Raw genomic sequence first — 17,408 nt, forward strand, 5'->3', positions numbered from 1 at the left:
TTCAAGAGAATAGCAATCCTAGCTTAGAAACCAACACTCTTGATCATCACAGAATTTGTAAAGGATGTGTCTGGTTATTTCACTAAGTATATCAGGTAAGTTCAGTTAACAAGGACATGGAGCCGGAAAAAGTTTTTTGTTTTTTTTTGGGTCCAGTCGTGGGGCCTGAACTCTGGGCCTGGGTGCTGTCCCTCAGCTCTTCAGCTCAAGGCTAGCGCTCTACCACTTGAGCCCAGCACCACTTCCCGGCTTTTTTCGTTTTGCTTATGTGGTGCTGAGGAATTGAACCCAGGGCCTCACGCATGCAAGGCAAGCGCTCTACCACTGAGCCAACTTCCCAGCCCGGAAAAAAAGTTTTAAAAGATTGCTTGAAAATGTTCCCATAAATCCATGTAGAAATATGAGTTCATAATGGTGAATGAATGAATTTTTGAAGACTTACCTAAAGACATCAAGTCTCAGCTGGGTGCTGCGGGTGGCTCACCCCTAGGCCTGTAATCCTAGCTACTCAGGAGACTGAGATCTGAGGATCACGGTTCAAAGCCAGCCTGGGCAGCAAAGTCCGTGAGACTTATCTCCAATAAACCACCACTGTGGCTGAAGTGGTAGAACACTAGCCTTGAACTGAAGACCTGAGGGACAGAACCTAGGCCCAGAGTTTAAGCCCCATTACTGACAAAACAAAAAGAAAATACAAAACAAAATACATCAAGTCTCACTCAAAGAAATAAACATGCTCATACGAAACGGTGCTTCTTTATCATCTTGACTGTTAATTATAGTTAATGTTGAAAGAAGGAACTCTTAGTATTGTAGATAACTCTTTCTAGAATTTGTTATATTAAACTTCCTCTGCTTTAGTATTTAAAAAGGAATTATACATGCCAGTATAATGCCAGTGTATACAGTAGCATACACCTGTAATCCTAGCACTCAGGAGGCTGAGGCAGAAGGATGCTAAGTTTGAGGCCAGATTAAGCTACATAGTGACTATGAGCCCAGCATAGGCAATGAAACAAGCTCCTGTCTTGCAAACAATGAAAAAAAATATAAAGTAGAATCATTGGGCTGGGAAGGTGGCTCAGTAGTAGCTAGTGATTACCTCATATGCATGAGGCCCTGGGCTCAATTCCTTAGCACCCCGTACACAGAAAAAGCCAGAAGTGGTGCTGTGGCTCACTTGATAGAGCACTAGACTTGAGCTGAAATGCTGAGGGACAGTGCCCAGGCCCAGAGTTCAAGCCCCATGAACGACCAAAAACAAAACAAAACAAAACCATAAAAATACCCTTTCTTTGAAACTTACCAGATCGATGTTTTGCATTACATCTTGAAATGAAGGATGAGTTCGAAACTGTTCAAAAAGATCTCGTTTGTAAAGCAGTGCGTACACCAAGTTTGGGTTGTGGTGAAGAGAATTTGTCAAGCAGGAATTGATGATTTCTAGCATCATTCGAATCACTTCTTCAATGACATTGAGGTCTTGAGCCTTATAAACAAAGTAAGCCCCAAAATAGTCAATGTTTTTTTTTTTCCTTCACACAGAGGAATAAAAATGCAAGTAACTGCTTACAATTATAACAGTATTGGAAAAATTAGGCAGGAAAGAATTCAAGTTTATTTGCCAAGAGGTGGATTTATCAGCTACTAAAGGGTTTGAGTTAAAACTGAACAAGTGTACAGGTAACTAGGAATTTCATATAATAAATGATGTATTAGCTAATCAAGAAGAATATTTAGAACCTATTCATCAATTCACTTAGCAGATTCTTATTTGTATTCTCAGCCTAAATTGTTAAACTTCCACAATGTAATGATGAGGTCTTACCAAAAATAAGTGTCCAGTTCCAAAATTTACTGATAAATATACTGTGGTTTTGCCACTGTTTCCTCAGTGTGAACAGTCTTTGAGAATTTGAATGTAAAATGGCTCTAAGACAACAAAATTTAAAGTAAGCAACTAGCAAGGTTTTCAATAAAAGACTGAGTGCAGCTCAAAGCTTCCAGCTGGGAACCTGGAGCCCAGTCTTAAGCCTCTCACTGGATTCTCTCCAGGGCTCTTCCCTGGGGAGCTGAGCTTCTAGTCCCTGCTGTCTCCTTCCAGCACGGGGCTCATCAGGCTCTCTGGCTCTCACTATTTACTCTGCTTTGGCGCCATCGAGAAACATCAATCTCAGCTTTGGGCCTGACTCTGTACTTTGATGTCTTACAATTTGCTATGGTTTATCTATTATGATTTTGGTGCAAAAAAGAGAGATCAGCCTTCAAATCTAGAACTGACAACATAATATCAACCTGAAGTTCTCTTAATTGTATTTTCATTCCATTTGATGTATGACTTATTTACTAGAGGAGAAAGAGTTTAGAATTTTCTCTCAGGTCATTTAAGAACAACTCACTGGGATAGTGTGACTACTTCAGAAATATAAATCCTAATCTGTCTTTCTTTTAAGTTATATTTTTTATTTTATTACCTTTAAGTAGTTGTACAAAGAAGTTACCATTCAACAAACCACTATATGAATACAATACATCTTGATGAATGTCATCCCTTTCATCATTTTCCTCCATCTCTTCCACCCCAAGCCCTCCCTTCAAGTTTCTTAATTTTGTAGAATATGCATTGAATATTATGACTATGCTATTCCCTGCTTACCTCCCTCTCCTTGACCCCACTCTTTTTTTTTTTTTAATTTTGCCATGATTGGGGCTTGAACTCAGGTCTTCATGCTCTTAGCTTTTTTTTTGCTAAAGGCTGGAGCTCTACCACTTGAATCATACTTTCACTTCTGGGTTTTGGTAGTTCATTGGAGGCAAAAGTCTCGTGGACTGGCTTCAAATTATACTCATCAGATCTCAGTCTCCTTAGTAGAGAGGATTATAGGTGCTTTAGATTTTACTGTGTATCAGTCTGACTAAAAAGTCCTTAAAAATTATATTACCTGTCTTATTTATTTATTTATTTGGTCTTGGGGCTTGAACTCAGGGCCTGGACGCTGTCCTTGAGCTCTTCTTCTCAAGGCTAATGCTCCACCACTTGGAGCTACTGCTCCACTTCCAGTTTTCTGGTGGTTAATTGGAGAGGATTCTCATGAACTTTCCTGTCTGGGCAGACTTTGAACCACAATCCTCAGATCTCAGCCTCCTGAGTAACTAGGATTACAGATGTGAGCCCGGCTACCTGTTTTAATGATCTTACTAGGTATTTTATGAAATTTCTGTTATACTGTTACTATGGATAAGTGCTAATGCTAACTTTTATACATTATAAACAGCTGCAGAAATATAAATTGAACAGCAAAGAAAATTCCCAATAATATAGGAAATAAAGATATTTAATATGTTATCAAATTTTATTGGACTGTCATGATAAAAGGCATTTTTGGTCTTTTAATGTTTCTAAACAATTAGGGAAACAAATGGGGAATAATATACAACTGAGAAGTTTAGAGGAAGTTTAACTTAAAGAGTAGCTGATTTTCTACCAATATCTATTTTAACATGTAATATTATAAATAATTTATGTTAGTACACTTTTAATACAAAGGCTGCATAAACACTCTTTTCATGAGATAAGGTCAGTTTCCTTCCTGGTTACACCCAGGGGTGAAATTCTAAATATTTATCAACTAGTAGGCCAGGCAGGCCTACTGGATATGGGATATATCAGCCTGCATCAGCTGATTTCCAATTACACTCTTCCTGTGAGGGCTCTGAAAGGGATTATTTCTTGAGAAATAAAGTTTCCTTGAAGCTATGTATCTATATTGATTGGTTTTATTATGTTCCAAAAACTGTACTAGGAATTTCTCTCTATATATAATTTTATTCAATTCAGTAATTCTTTGATTTAATACAGAGTAAGAAAGCTTAAAATCTGACTAAAATTTTTTTAAAAAATAGTTGTTTTTAATGTACTATGTGATTTTTTGGTTTCTTTTGTTATGTTCTCCTATGGTATATCCCTACTGCCATCGTATTTGATTTTGGTACCCTGCATTTTGTATATACATGTATCTAATTTGGGGAGGGGAAGGAGAATAACAAAATGCTGAAACAAGGACACAGGATGACCTGTTACAAGATACTATGTTGGAAATGAACCTTATAAGTTTGCGGGGGTTGCGGGGGGATGAGAGAGCTAGGGGAGGGAAGGGATAGTAAAGAGAAAAACAAAGGAGGGGGTAACAATGCCCAACAAGAAATGTACTCATTAACTTGCTGATTTAACTGTAATCTCTCTGTACAGCATCTTTGCAAGAAAACAAACAGCACCAACAAAAAAATCCAGCAGGTGCTGGTGGCTCACCTGTAATCCTAGCTACTCAGATAGGATGGAGGTTCAAAGCCAGCCTGGGCAGGAAAGTCTGTGAGAAACTCTTATCTCTAATTAACCACCAGAAAAACAGAAGTGGTGCTGTGGCTCAAGTAGTAGAGCACTAGCCCTGAGATGAAGAGCTGAGGGACAGCGCCCAGGCCTAGGGTTCAAGCTCCACAACTGATACACACACACATACATACACACACACACACACACACACACACACACACACACACACACACACACACACACACCATAAAAAAAAAATCACAAAGCCACATACAACTTACATTAGACACAAAAGTTACTCTCTTTAATGCTAGAATCCATCCCCTTCTTTAGAGTGCACATCAAGTGAACAGCTTCTTTTTTAAGAATTATTATTAACTAGTTGTATAAAAGAATTACAATTCCATAAATCAGGTTATAAATACAATGCTTCTTGGTCTATGCCACCCCTTCCTTCATGAAAGCAGAATATACAATTCTTTTACCTAAGTCAGTGATTCTCCGCTACTACTTTAATAATCCTTTAAGAAATAGCTAGGATTCTTACTGTTCATTGTTTTCTAGAAACCACATTCTATATGTCCCTTCATACCTGTTGGAAGATCAATTACAGCTTCCAGGCACCAACCAGATCATGAAATAATCATGATATATTATGTGATTTACTAAAAACAATGTACCAAATTTTTGGTTAACTCTAATTTCCAAGAGAAATTATCCCAATAAATGTAATTTGCAAGTTAAATTGAATCTTCAAATTGGCTTCAAATGCAGGTATATATTGGACATGGCAGTGTACCAATGAAATATTTTGTTTGTTTCTTTTTTTTTTTTAAAGCATTATCAGTTAAGTGAAGTAAACCAGGCCCAAAGACACATAGTTCCCATGGTTTCCCTTATTGCAATAACTAGTATAAGTCTAGGACAAGCAGAAAAGGTCAAAAGCTATGTACACATGACCATATAAGATGATGGTAAGTGAAATGAACCCCAAGATAGGGACACAAATGGTTATTTCTTTCTTGTTATTGTTTTTAACATATTTATAATGTACTATGTGATTTTTTTGTTGTTGTTTCTTTGGTATGTTCCTTCCCCATGGTATAACCTCTGTTTTCACTATATTTGATTCTGGTGCCCTCATCTTGTATATACATTTTTCTAATTTGGGAAGGGGAAGTGAAAAAACAAAATGCTTAAATAGGGATACAGGTTGATCCATTGTAACAATGAGTGTACAAGACACTATGTTGAAAATGAATTTTACAACTTCAGGGGGAGGGGGGATGGGCGGGGGGGGCTAAGGGGGGAGAAAAGGAGTTGGGGATGGGGAGTAGTTGTGGATGTGGGGAAGGAAGGGATGGTAGGGGAAAAACAAAGGAGGAGGTAACAATGCTCGATAGGAAATGTACTCATTACCTTACTCATGTAACTGTAATTCCTCTGTACAGTAGTTTTACAAGAAAAAATGTATTTTTTAAAAAAGAAAAAAACATTATCAGGCAATAATCATTACTTATAAAAAGATGAAAAGTTAGCATGAAATTGAAAAGCTTTCTCTCTCTCTCTCTCTCACTCACTCAATTTGTTACTAGTTCCAGGGTTTGAACTCAGATGTTACACTTCACTCAGCTTTCTTGCTCATGGCTGGTACTCTGTGACTAATGCCATACCTCCAAGCCAACATTTTTCTGGTTAACTGGAGATAATCTTGTAGACCTTTCTGTTTTAAGCTATCTCTCCCTCTTCTCTCCCCCCTCTCCCCCACAGTCCTGAGGCTTGAACTCAGGTCCTGGGCACTGTCACTGAGCTTCTTTTGCTCAATGCTAGAACTCTGCCCACTTAAGCACTTGAGCCATGGCTCAAGTTTCTGTTTATTTTTTCTGTTTATGTGGTACTGATGAATCGAACCCAGGGCTTCATACATGCTAGGCAGGCACTCTACCACTAAGCCATTCCAGCCCCACCCCACCCCCACTTTTTTTTTTTTTTTTGACCAGTCTTGAGGCTTGAACTCTGGGTATGGGCATTGTCCCTGAGCTTTTTTTGCTCAAGGCTACACTCTACCACTTGAGCCACAGAGTCACTTCCAGCTTTTTGTTTGTGTAGTACTGAGGAATTGAACGCAGGGCTTCATGCATGTTGGGCAAGCACTCTACCACTAAGCACATTCCTAGCCCATATTTTGCTTTGTCTTGTTTTTTTAAATGAAACTCTCTTAGCAGCTAGGATTACAGGCATGAGCCATTGATGCCAGCTAAAGAGCTTCTTTAAAATGACACATCTGCCAGGTGCCTGTGGCTTATGTCTGTAATACTAGTTACTCAGGAGGCTGAGATTTGAGAATTGAGGTTTGAAGCCAGCAGTGGCAAGAACATCTGTTAGACTTTGATCATCAATTAATCACCAAAAAGCTGGAAGTGGAGCTGTGTCTCAAGGGGCAGAACACTAGCCTTGAGCAGACACATATACACACATGCATGCGCGCGCGCACACACACACACACAAAGCCACACACATAGCTCAGGGACAGCACCCAGGTCCTGAGTTCAAGCCTCAGAACTGGCACAAAAATCAATCATCTAATCCTTAGCATTTAAATAGATATAAATGGTTAGATAATCATAAGTGCTAGAGTTTCAAATATTATTTAACACTACTGGCTTGAATCCAGGCTAGTATACACTGAGCTCTGTCATTGAGCTATACCTCTAGACTTCTTTTTTATTTATTTATTTATTTATTTTATTTTTTGTGTGAAAATACTGTACAGAGGGGTTACAATTACATGGGCAAGATAATGAGTACATTTTTTTTTAAAATTTTATTTGTGAACATACTGTACAGAGGGGTTACAATTACATGGGCAGGATAATGCGTACATTTCTTACCAAGCATTGCAGCCTCCTCCTTTGGTTTACCCTTCACATCCCTTCCCAGCCTCCCCCCTCCCCCCCAATCCCAATCCTTCTCCTTGCCCTACCTTCCCCCCCCCCCCCCCCCCGACGTTGTAAAGCTCGTTTTGGACATGACAACTTGTACTTCTCATTGTTGCAACAGGTCCACCTGTATCCTTAAACAACTGGTTTTTCCCCATCTCCTCCACAAGTTATACTGACATCAAATATAGTGAAAGCAGGGGTTATACTGTGGGGGAGGGACATACAAAGCAACAAAGAGATAATCTTATAAATGCGTTAGAAACACATGCATGAAAGAAAAAAACATTAAAATACATATCTAAGGGTTCATTTTCCTGACATCACATTATCTGACCTTTTCCGCTTGACTCATACATATACTAGATATTGCAAATAAGGGAAACCATGGGACCTATGTTTCTTTGGGCCTGGCTTACTTCACTTAATATGATTTTTTCCAAGTCTTTCCATTTCCTAACAAATGGGGCAATGTCATTCTTTCTGATGGAGGCATAGAATTCCATTGTGTATATATACCACATTTTCTTGATCCATTCATCTACTGAGGGGCATCTGGGTTGGTTCCATATCTTAGCTATGGTAAATAATGCTGCAATAAACATTGTTGTGCTGGTAGCTTTAGTGTGGTCTTGTTTGTAAACATTTGGGTAAATGCCCAAAAGTGGGATTGCTGGGTCATAGGGGAGTTCTATGTGAAGTCTTTTGAGGAACCTCCATACTTCTTTCCAAAGTGGTTGAACAAGTTTACATTCCCACCAACAATGAAGTAAGGTTCCTTTCTGTCCACATCCCCTCCAGCATCTGTTGTTGTTAGAGTTCTTGATTTTTGCCGTTCTAACTGGGGTGAGGTGATATCTCAATGTTGTTTTGATTTGCATTTCTTTTATGGCTAGGGATGTTGAACATTTCTTCATGTGTCTATTGGCCATCCTTCTTTCTTCTTCAGAGAAGTTTCTCAAGTCTTTCGCCCACTTATTTATTGGGCAGTTGTTTCTTTGAGGATTTGTTGTTGGGGGGTTTAATTTTTTGAGTTCCAAGTATATTTTAGATATGAGACCCTTGTCCGTTGTATGGCTAGTAAAGATCTTCTCCCAATCTGTGGGCTTTCTATTGATCTTGCTAGCTATGTCATTTGCCCTGCAGAAGCTCTGCAACTTTATGCAATCCCATTTGTCCAACCTTTCTTTGATTTGTTGCGTTTCCGGGTCTCTATTCAGAAAATTTCAGCCTGAGCCAAGGAGACCTAGGGTTTCTCCTATTCCATCTTGTAATGTTTTCAGAGTGTCTGTTTTGAGTTCAAGGTCTTTGATCCATTTGGAGTTGATTCTGGTGCAGGGTGATATATAAGGATCTACCTTTAGTTTTCTACATGTAGTTAACCAATTTTGCCAGCACCATTTACTGAAGAGGCTGTCTTTCTTCCATTCTATTGTTTTAGCTCCCTTATCGAAGATTAGATGGCTATAGGTCTTAGGTTCATTTCTGGGTTTTCAATTCTATTCCATTGGTCCTGAGATCTGTTCTTATGCCAATACCACGCTGTTTTGATTACTATGGCTTTATAGTAGAGTTTGAAATTTGGTATTGATATTCCTCCAGCAGTGTTCTTTCCGTTGAGGAGCGTTTTTGCTATTCGGGGTCTTTTATTGTTCCATATGAATTTTTGGATTGCCTCTTCTATTTCCTTGAAGAATGAGGTTGGAATTTTGATAGGTATTGCGTTGAATTTGTAGATAGCCTTGGGAAGTATTGCCATTTTCACGATGTTAATCTTTCCAATCCAGGAGCATGGGAGGCTTTGCCATTTTTTTAGTTCTGTGTTGATTTCCTTTTTCAAGATTTTAAAGTTTTCATCATAGAGGTCCTTCACTTCTTTAGTTAAGTTAATTCCTAGGTATTTTATTTTTTGTGGGGCTATTACAAATGGAGTTGCTTTCCTAATTTCAGCCACACTTTTCTCATTGTTGGCATACAGAAAAGCCATTGATTTTTGGGGGTTAATTTTATAACCTGCTACTTTGCCAAAGTTTTGAATCAGCTTGAGTAATTTGGGAGTGGTCTAGACTTCTATTTCATATTTATTCTGAGAAGTGAAAATGGGGATCATTTGTAAAGCCTATACAACTGTGAAGCACAAGATAAACTGCATGTAAGCATTTCTCAAAATAAAAATATTATTAAATTACTCAAGGGAAAACCATTTTAACTTTACAGACACAATTATAAAAAAGTAAAACTATAAATGACTTTCCAAAGTTGCTAAACTAATGCAATAATCACAAGAGCAAAAAAAACCCAAAAAACAAAACCTCGAAAATCACCCTTCTTTGTGTTAAATCTAAGTCAAAAAGTTGATTTTTATTAATTTATTAACTGGTCCTTTAGGAGATACTGGATAGAAAAAGTCTTCTATTTCTTTCAGAATAAAGTAAGGTTTTACAAAAATTATATATTTTTATTTTGTAATTTATTTTTTGGTGGTCCTGGGGCTTGAACTCAGGGTCTGGGTACGGTCCCTGAGCCTCTCTGTGCTCAACACCACTCTCTAAACTACAACACCAATTCCGGCTTTTTTGAGTAGTTTATTGGCGATAAAAGTCTCACAGGACTTTTCTGCCTGGGTTGGCTTCAAACCATGATACTCAGATCTCAGCCTCCTGAGTAGCTAGGATTACAGGCATTAGCCACTGGTACCTGGCAAGGATATGATATACTTTTAAAAGTTAACCACGTTTCCTCTGCACTCTGTTAAAATTTACTTTGTCACAGATACAATCTGATTGGCTCATCAATATAGTGACAAAATATGTAGAAATAACAAGATCTGTGCTTTTTTTCATTCATGCTCTGTTCTTTTAAGTACATAACATTCCATTAAAGGAATTAGGATCAAAGTTAAACAACAACTGAAAGTATGTGTGGAGTATACTTATTTCTTATAGACAATTTCAATGTAAAAACACAAACTGTGAGAAAATAATCCCATTTGTATTGCTTCTAATAGTCTGTAGATGTTAGGAATTAAAGCCCAACAAATTCTATGCTAACTAGTAATTTAATATCAAATAGACAAGTTGGCAGTTGTGAGAACATTTTACTTAGGTAACTGAAGTCAGTGTTGCCTTTCATTCTACAAACTTCCTTTCCCTTTTAAGAGGGGATTTATATAGTTAAATAGTTTAAAATCATTTATTTTTAGTTTCCTTAGAGGAGCATATGTATCTTGTTTGTATTAGTTTTGGGGGGATTCCAAGAGAGCTGTCGAGATTTCCTGCATTTTCAGCAGAAAATAAAACCTTCAACAAAATTAATGGGACTTTGCCAAAGCGGGGAGGAGGAGGAAGCCCAGGCAAAGGCTTTTGAAAGTCACCATGCTAATGGCCTTCAAGGCAATCTTTGGTGATAAACTCCTGTTATCTTTATGTTGTTAATTCACTGGCATACATACTGAAAAGCTTTGTGACCATGTTATTTCTAGAAAGAACTGGATATGTCCCAAAATTTCCAGCTTCTGATAGAAAGAATTGGTTTCATGTTGCACACAAATCACAGCAGAAGAAAGAATCCTGTGATCAGAGGAGACGATGGTTAACTTTAATGAAGCAATGGGAGGGGCAGGTGGAAAGGAGTAGGCTGAGTTCCACCATTTTTGTGTGTGAAGGCAAAACCATGTGATATTCATTCTTCCTTATATACAATTTGAATACAACTCACAGGCTTAAACCAGATCCTTGGGAAGTGATTACTTATAATGTCCTATTGCATAGGCACTGGAAGCATGGGGCAAGATAGTGGTGGCCACTAGGGGGCACGAGTTAGCTTTGTGTGCTTTCTGGAAAATGACCATAGATCTTAAAAAAGGAAATTTGGTTTTATTTGGTGGTATTGGAGTTTGAATTCAGAGCCTTGTGCTTGCTAGACAAGTGCCCTACCACTTGAGTCACATCTTCAGCCCTTAGTTCTGGAGTATTTTTCAAATCGGGTCTCATGTTTATGACTAGGCCAGCCTGGACTACAATTCTATTCACATTTTCCATGTAGCTGAGATAAGCACACCCCATCACATAGCTCTTATTGGTTGAGATGGGGTTTCTAAGCAGTTTTTGTTCATGCTGGACTTGAGGCATGATCCTCCTGATTACAATGTGATTACACTTAGTTCTATTTTAAAAAAGAAGAAGAAGAAGAAGAAGAAGAACATTAAGCTGCAGCCCACAACAATCAGGCCACTGGCAAAGGGCAGAGAGCAGGGATAGGGCAGAATTGCCTTCCTTTCCCTAGGTTCTTCTACTGGCAGAAGAAAAAAATCATATATTAGCGTCCAGCATTAAAAGAATATTTTCTCTTAAGAATTACAATCATTTACAGTCTCCTTTATAATATATTGGTGTTTTATTACTAAAATACTCTTGTTCTATAAAAGTAAACTCTCACTCTTATCAAGATGCACTGGACACATAAATAGATGTGCAAAACTGTAACCCCCTTGGACAACCCTTTGAAGACTAAAAAATAACTCAGCACTTGGGAGGTTAAGTTAGGAAGATAGTAACTTTGGGGCCAGGGTTAGCAGAGTAATAACTAATCAGAAGAAATATAAAGAGTAGACTGCTAATTTATTCCTTTTAACAAAAAGAATGCTAAAGATTAAAGATTTAAAATGAAAAAATAAACTTTAAAGTGGTAGAAAAAGTATAGGGAAATGTTTTCATAATCTTGACCTAGTAATGGGATAGAGAGGAAGGAAAGGGCAAGGGGAATCAAGAAATTCAAAAGCTTTAAACAAACAAACAAACGAAAAAACCACACATGCCTCTGAATTAAACAAAAATTTAAGTCTTTTGAAATGAAAAAAGAAACTCTGGAAATGGAGGAAAGATTAACAAAGAAAAACATTAGCAACACGTCACAAAGAGAAAAAACACATGACAAAATCACCAACAAAAGTATGGAGAAGTCCTGTTGCTCGTGGCTCATTCCTGTAATCCTAGCTACTCAAGAGGGAAAGATTTGAGGGTTGAGGTTCAAAGCCAGCCTGGGGAGGAAAGTCCTTGAGACTCTTATCTCCAATTAACCATCAAACACCGGAAGTGGAACTGTGGCTCAAGGTGGTAGAAAAGTTAGCAGAAAAGCTCAGGACAGTGCCCAGGCCCTGAGTTCAAGCCCTACAATGGAAAAAAAAAGTATGAATAAGGATGGTGGTGTGGTTTAAGTGGTAGATAGAATGTCTGCCTAGCTAGCATAAGACCCTGAGTTTAAACCCCAATACCACTAAAAAAAAAAAAAAAAAAAAAAAAGAAAAGAAAAATATCAATAACGTAAGGTAAAATTTAGTCAGAAATAAGAGCAACAAAAGAACAAAAAAAGAAAAGTATAAAGAAAAAGGCAGTTTTAGTCATTCATAAACAAATGAAATTTAGATAGTAAACAAAAAAGCCCCTAAAAAAGTAGAATGAAAAAAATAGAATGATAAAAATAATAAAAACCAGAATCAATAAATTAGACAATAAAATAAAACCACATAGAACAAATAAAATATTTATTTTTGTTGAATACAAACAAAAAATAAACACAATGCTAACCAGACAGAGGAGAAACACAATTATACACTGAGAAGAGGAGAAAGCAAACACATATACAGACAAGAGCGACATCTCCCACTTCCTGGCTTGCAGATAGCCACTTTCTCAAAGTGTTGTCATGTGGCTTTTCCTTTGTGAGCAATATGTAAGAGACATGGTGAGATCCGGTGTGTCTTCCTCTTCCTGTAAGGACAACAGTCCCATTGGATCAAGGCTCCACCCTATAGATTCCATTTAATCATAATTACCTCCTCAAAGGTCTTATATACAAATACAGTCACTTTGCAGGTTAGGGCTTTAATATTTGAATTTTGGGGAAACACAATCCAGTTCACAAGCAACATATGTGGCATGACCAAAGTGAGCCATTGTGTGATGTGGGAATCCAACTGTACTCTGTGAAGTACTCTTCCCAAGAAGAGACTGAATATGTGTAAGCATTTAAGAATAAATATCCATTTCTATTAAGTACAGGGACAGAGAAGAACTCAAGGCCAACAGGAAACACAGGAACATACCTAGAATGAAGAAGATTCTACAGATCAAGTGGTTGGGTTTTTGTGGTATGAGGTAATGGATAAGAAAGCAAAGGAGAAAGGATTGATGTAGTTTAGAAGTCTTAAGAGAACTGAGTTCCAGTAGTTCATATTTTTAATCCCAGCTACTCAAGATGCTTAGATCTGAGGATCAGAGTTCACAGCCAACCCAGGAAGATACTTCAAGATTCCAATTACCAAGCAAAAAGGTAGAAGTGGAGGGTCAAGTGGTTAAGAGTCAGTCTAAATGTGTGAATTTTATTTGGATTCCAATCTTGACACAGTGCCAACACACATTTTTGAGACTGCTGGAGAGATGTGATTGATTAGTGGATTTGATTAGACCTAGGAAATAAACTTAGGAAGTACTGCTACTTTTGCTGTATGTGATAATGATGAGATTTTGGGAAAATTATTTTTAGGGATATATATTAAAGAGTGAAAGAATAAAAGTCCAGAACTGATTATAAAATACTTCAGCAAAGGAAAAAGAAGTATATAAATATATATAAAGGATATATATATATATATATATATATATATATATATGATATATTCAATGGTAGAATCAATTTTGGTTTCTATCCAACTTGTAGGTTCCAGGTAATTGGGCATAGAGGGGTTCAATAAAGGACTTTCCTGTCTGTATTTTTAAAATTAATTTATTTACTTATATATTTTTATGTTTTGTTGGTCATGGGGCTTGAACAGAGGGCCTGGGTGCTATCTCTGAGCTTTTTTGCTCTACCACTTTGAGACATAGGACTACTTTTGGTTTCTTGGTGTTTAATTGGAGTTAAGAGTGTAACATCCTTCCCTGCCTAGGCTGGTTTTGAACTGTAATCCTCAGATCTCAGCCTTCAGAGTAGCTAGGATTACAGGTGTAGCCAACAGCTCTCAGCCTGTCTGTATTTTTTAATACACTTTAAAAAATTATTTTTATTTGGAAATGCTAACAACAGAGGGGTTTCAGTTACATAAGTCAGACAAAGAGTGCAACATCTGGGCTGTTTCCACAACTTAGCTATTGTACATAGTACAGCAGTGAACATGGATCTCAAGTGTCCTTATGGTATCCTGGCATCAATGTCCAAGAGTGGTATGGCTGGGTTGTAAGGAAGATCTATTTTTAGTTTTTGTTTTTGTTTTTTTTTGGGTCAATTGTGGGGCTTGAACTCTAGGTCTGGGCGCTGTCCCTGTGCTCTTCAGCTCAAGGTGAGCACTCTACTGCTTGAGCCACAGTGCCACTTCCTATGTTTAGTTTTTGAGGAACCTCCAGACTGCTGTCCAGAGTGGTTGCATTATTTTACATGCCCACTAACAGTGCAATAGGGTTCCTTTCCCTCCACATTCCCACTAATATTTGTTGTTCAAATTCACAATGTTGGCCAATCTAACTGTGGTGAGATGGAATCTCACAGTTCTGATCTGTATTTCCTTTATGGCCTGTGACGAGCATTTCCTCATATGTTTCTTTTCTTTTCTTTTGCCAGCTCTGGGGCTTGAATTCAGGGCCTGGGCACTGTTCCTGAGCTGTTTTTGCTCAAGGCTAGTTCTCTATCACTTGAACCACAACACCACCTCCTGCTTTCTCTGTGTATGTGGTTCTGAGGAATGGAACCCAGGGTTTTAAACATGCGAGGCAATCACTCTACTACTAAGCAACATTCCCAGCCCCCCTCATATGTTTCTTTGCCATTCTGACCTCTTTTTCTGAGAAGTTGCCCCATAGCTCCTTTGCCTATTTATTGGTTTATTTATTTAGCTTTGGGAGGTCCTTTGGATATTAGGCCTTTGTCAGATGTATTGCTGGTAAAGATCTCTCAGTCTGTTGGCTGTTTTTCTTTCTTTTTTCTTTTTTTTTGGTTGGTTGGTCATGGGGCTGGAACTCAGCCTAGGCGCTGTGCCTCAGCTCTTCAGCTCAAGGCTAACGCTCTACCACTTGAGCCATAGCACCACTTCTAGCTTTTTCTGCGTACGTGGTGCTGAGGAATCGAACCCAGGGCCTCATGATTGCAAGGCAAGCACTCTACCACTGAGCCACCTTCCCAGTCCCTGTTGGCTGTTTTTCTAGTTTAGTAACTATGGCCTTTGCTGTGCAAGAATTTTTTAGTTTGAAGTAATCTCATTTGTCTAGTTTCATTCCTATCTATCCTATCTCAAAAAGTTTCTGCCTAGGCCTAAGAGTTCTAGTGTTTCTCTTAATCCCTTCTGCAGTAGTTTCAAAGTTTCAAGTCTGATAGTGAGGTCTTTGATCCATTTTGAGTTGATATTTGTGCATGATGACAAACAGGGATCTACTTTTAGTTTTCTGCATATGGATGCCAGTTTTGCAACACAAATTATGAAGAGGCTATCTTTTTTTTCATTGTATGTCTTTGGCTCCCTTTAGATAACTACAAGTATATGATTTTATTTCTGGGTTTTCTAGTTCTGTTCCATTGATATTTAGTTCTATTTTTGTGCCCATACCAATCTGTTTTTGTTGCTATAGCTCTGTCATAGAGCCTGAGGTCTAGGATTGTGATACCACCATCATTACTCTTTTTGCCTAGATTTGCTTTGGCTATTCAAGGTCTTTTGTTGTTCTATATCATTTCTGGATTGTTTTCTCTATCTTGGTAAAGAACTTCATCAGTATTTTGATGGACATTGCATTGAATTTGTAGATCATTTTTGTCAGCATGGCCATTTTTACAACACTAATTCTACCTATCCATGAATGTGGAAGGTCTTTCCATTTCCAGATGTCATCTTTGATTTTTTTCTTCAAACGTTTACAGTTTTTGCTATAAATGTCTTTTATTTCTTTGGTTAGTTTTATTCCTCCTAGATATTTAATTTTTTTGAAGCTACTGCAAATGCAGTTCTTTTCCTGATTTCCCTCTCTGCATTGTTGGTATATAGAAAGGCTACTAAATTTTCTGGGCTAATTTTATATCCTGCTACTTTGCCAAAGTTACTGATAAGTTCAAGGAGTTTGGGGATGGAGTCTTTTGGGTCCTTTAGATACAAGATTATGTCATCTGCAAATCAGGATAGTTTGATGTCTTCTTTCCCCATGTGAATTCCTTCTATATACTTTCCTTGTCTAACTGCTCTGGCTACAAGTTCCAGAACGATATTGAAGAGACATGGAGAGTGGTCATTCTTGCCTTGTTCTTGATTTTAGAGGAAATGGTTTTAGTTTTTGACCGCTCAGATGATGTTGCTATTAGTCTTTCATATATAGTCTTTATTATTTTTAAGTATGTTTCTTCTATTCACTAGCTTCTCCAGTGCTTTTAATATGAATGAATGTTGGATTTTGTCAAAAAGCCTTTTCTGAATCTATTGATGTAATCATGTGGTTCTTGTTTTTGGCTTTGTTGATGTGATCTATTATATTTATTGATTTACATTTGCTAAACCAGACTTGCATCTCTGGGATGAAACCTACTTGATCATAACGTATAATTTTTTTAAATTACTTGCTGAATTCTGTTAGTATTTTATTGAAGAGCTTTCTATCTATATACATCAGAGAGATTGGCCTATAGTTCGTTTTTCATTGGATTCCTACCTCGTTTTGGGATAAGAATGATGCTGGCTTCGTAAAATGAGTTTGGAATTGATCCTTCTTTTTCTATTTCATGCAAAAGTTTGAGGAGTACTGGTGTTAGTTCAACTTTTAAAGTCTTATAGAATTCAGCCAAGAATCCATTCGGACCTGTGCTCTTTTTTTGTTAGAAGACTGTTGTTGACTTCTTCAATCTCTACGTATCATGGGACTGTTTAAGTGGTTTTTATCTTTTTGGTTCAGCTTAGGCAGTTTGTATGCCTCTAGGAATTTATCTATTTTTACTAGATTTTCCATATCATTTGAATATAGGTTTTGAAAATAGTTCTTAATAATGTTTTGGATTTCTAGGATGTTTGTTATAATGTTTCCTTTGGCATCTCTTTATTTTTTTGATCTAAGTCTCTTCCTTTCTTTTCTTCATCAATTTAGTCAGTGGTCTGTCAATTTTATTGATTT

The 17,408-nt window shown here is 37.5% G+C and overlaps 1 protein-coding gene across 2 annotated transcripts in view; it reads right to left on the reverse strand.

The window, feature by feature from the left end:
• Dym (dymeclin) overlaps positions 1 to 17,408 on the reverse strand; it is a 322,312-nt gene that overhangs the window by 58,337 nt on the left and 246,567 nt on the right. For both annotated transcript variants that reach the window (XM_042675227.1, XM_042675228.1), the window contains exon 15: positions 1,307 to 1,489. In XM_042675227.1, coding sequence (XP_042531161.1) covers positions 1,307 to 1,489 — 183 coding nt within the window. The remainder of the gene's footprint in view (positions 1 to 1,306; positions 1,490 to 17,408) is intronic.

The sequence above is a fragment of the Dipodomys spectabilis genome, unplaced genomic scaffold (assembly GCF_019054845.1).
Source record: "Dipodomys spectabilis isolate Male_0828 unplaced genomic scaffold, ASM1905484v1 ptg000024l, whole genome shotgun sequence".
In the NCBI taxonomy this organism is placed as follows: Eukaryota; Metazoa; Chordata; class Mammalia; order Rodentia; family Heteromyidae; genus Dipodomys; species Dipodomys spectabilis.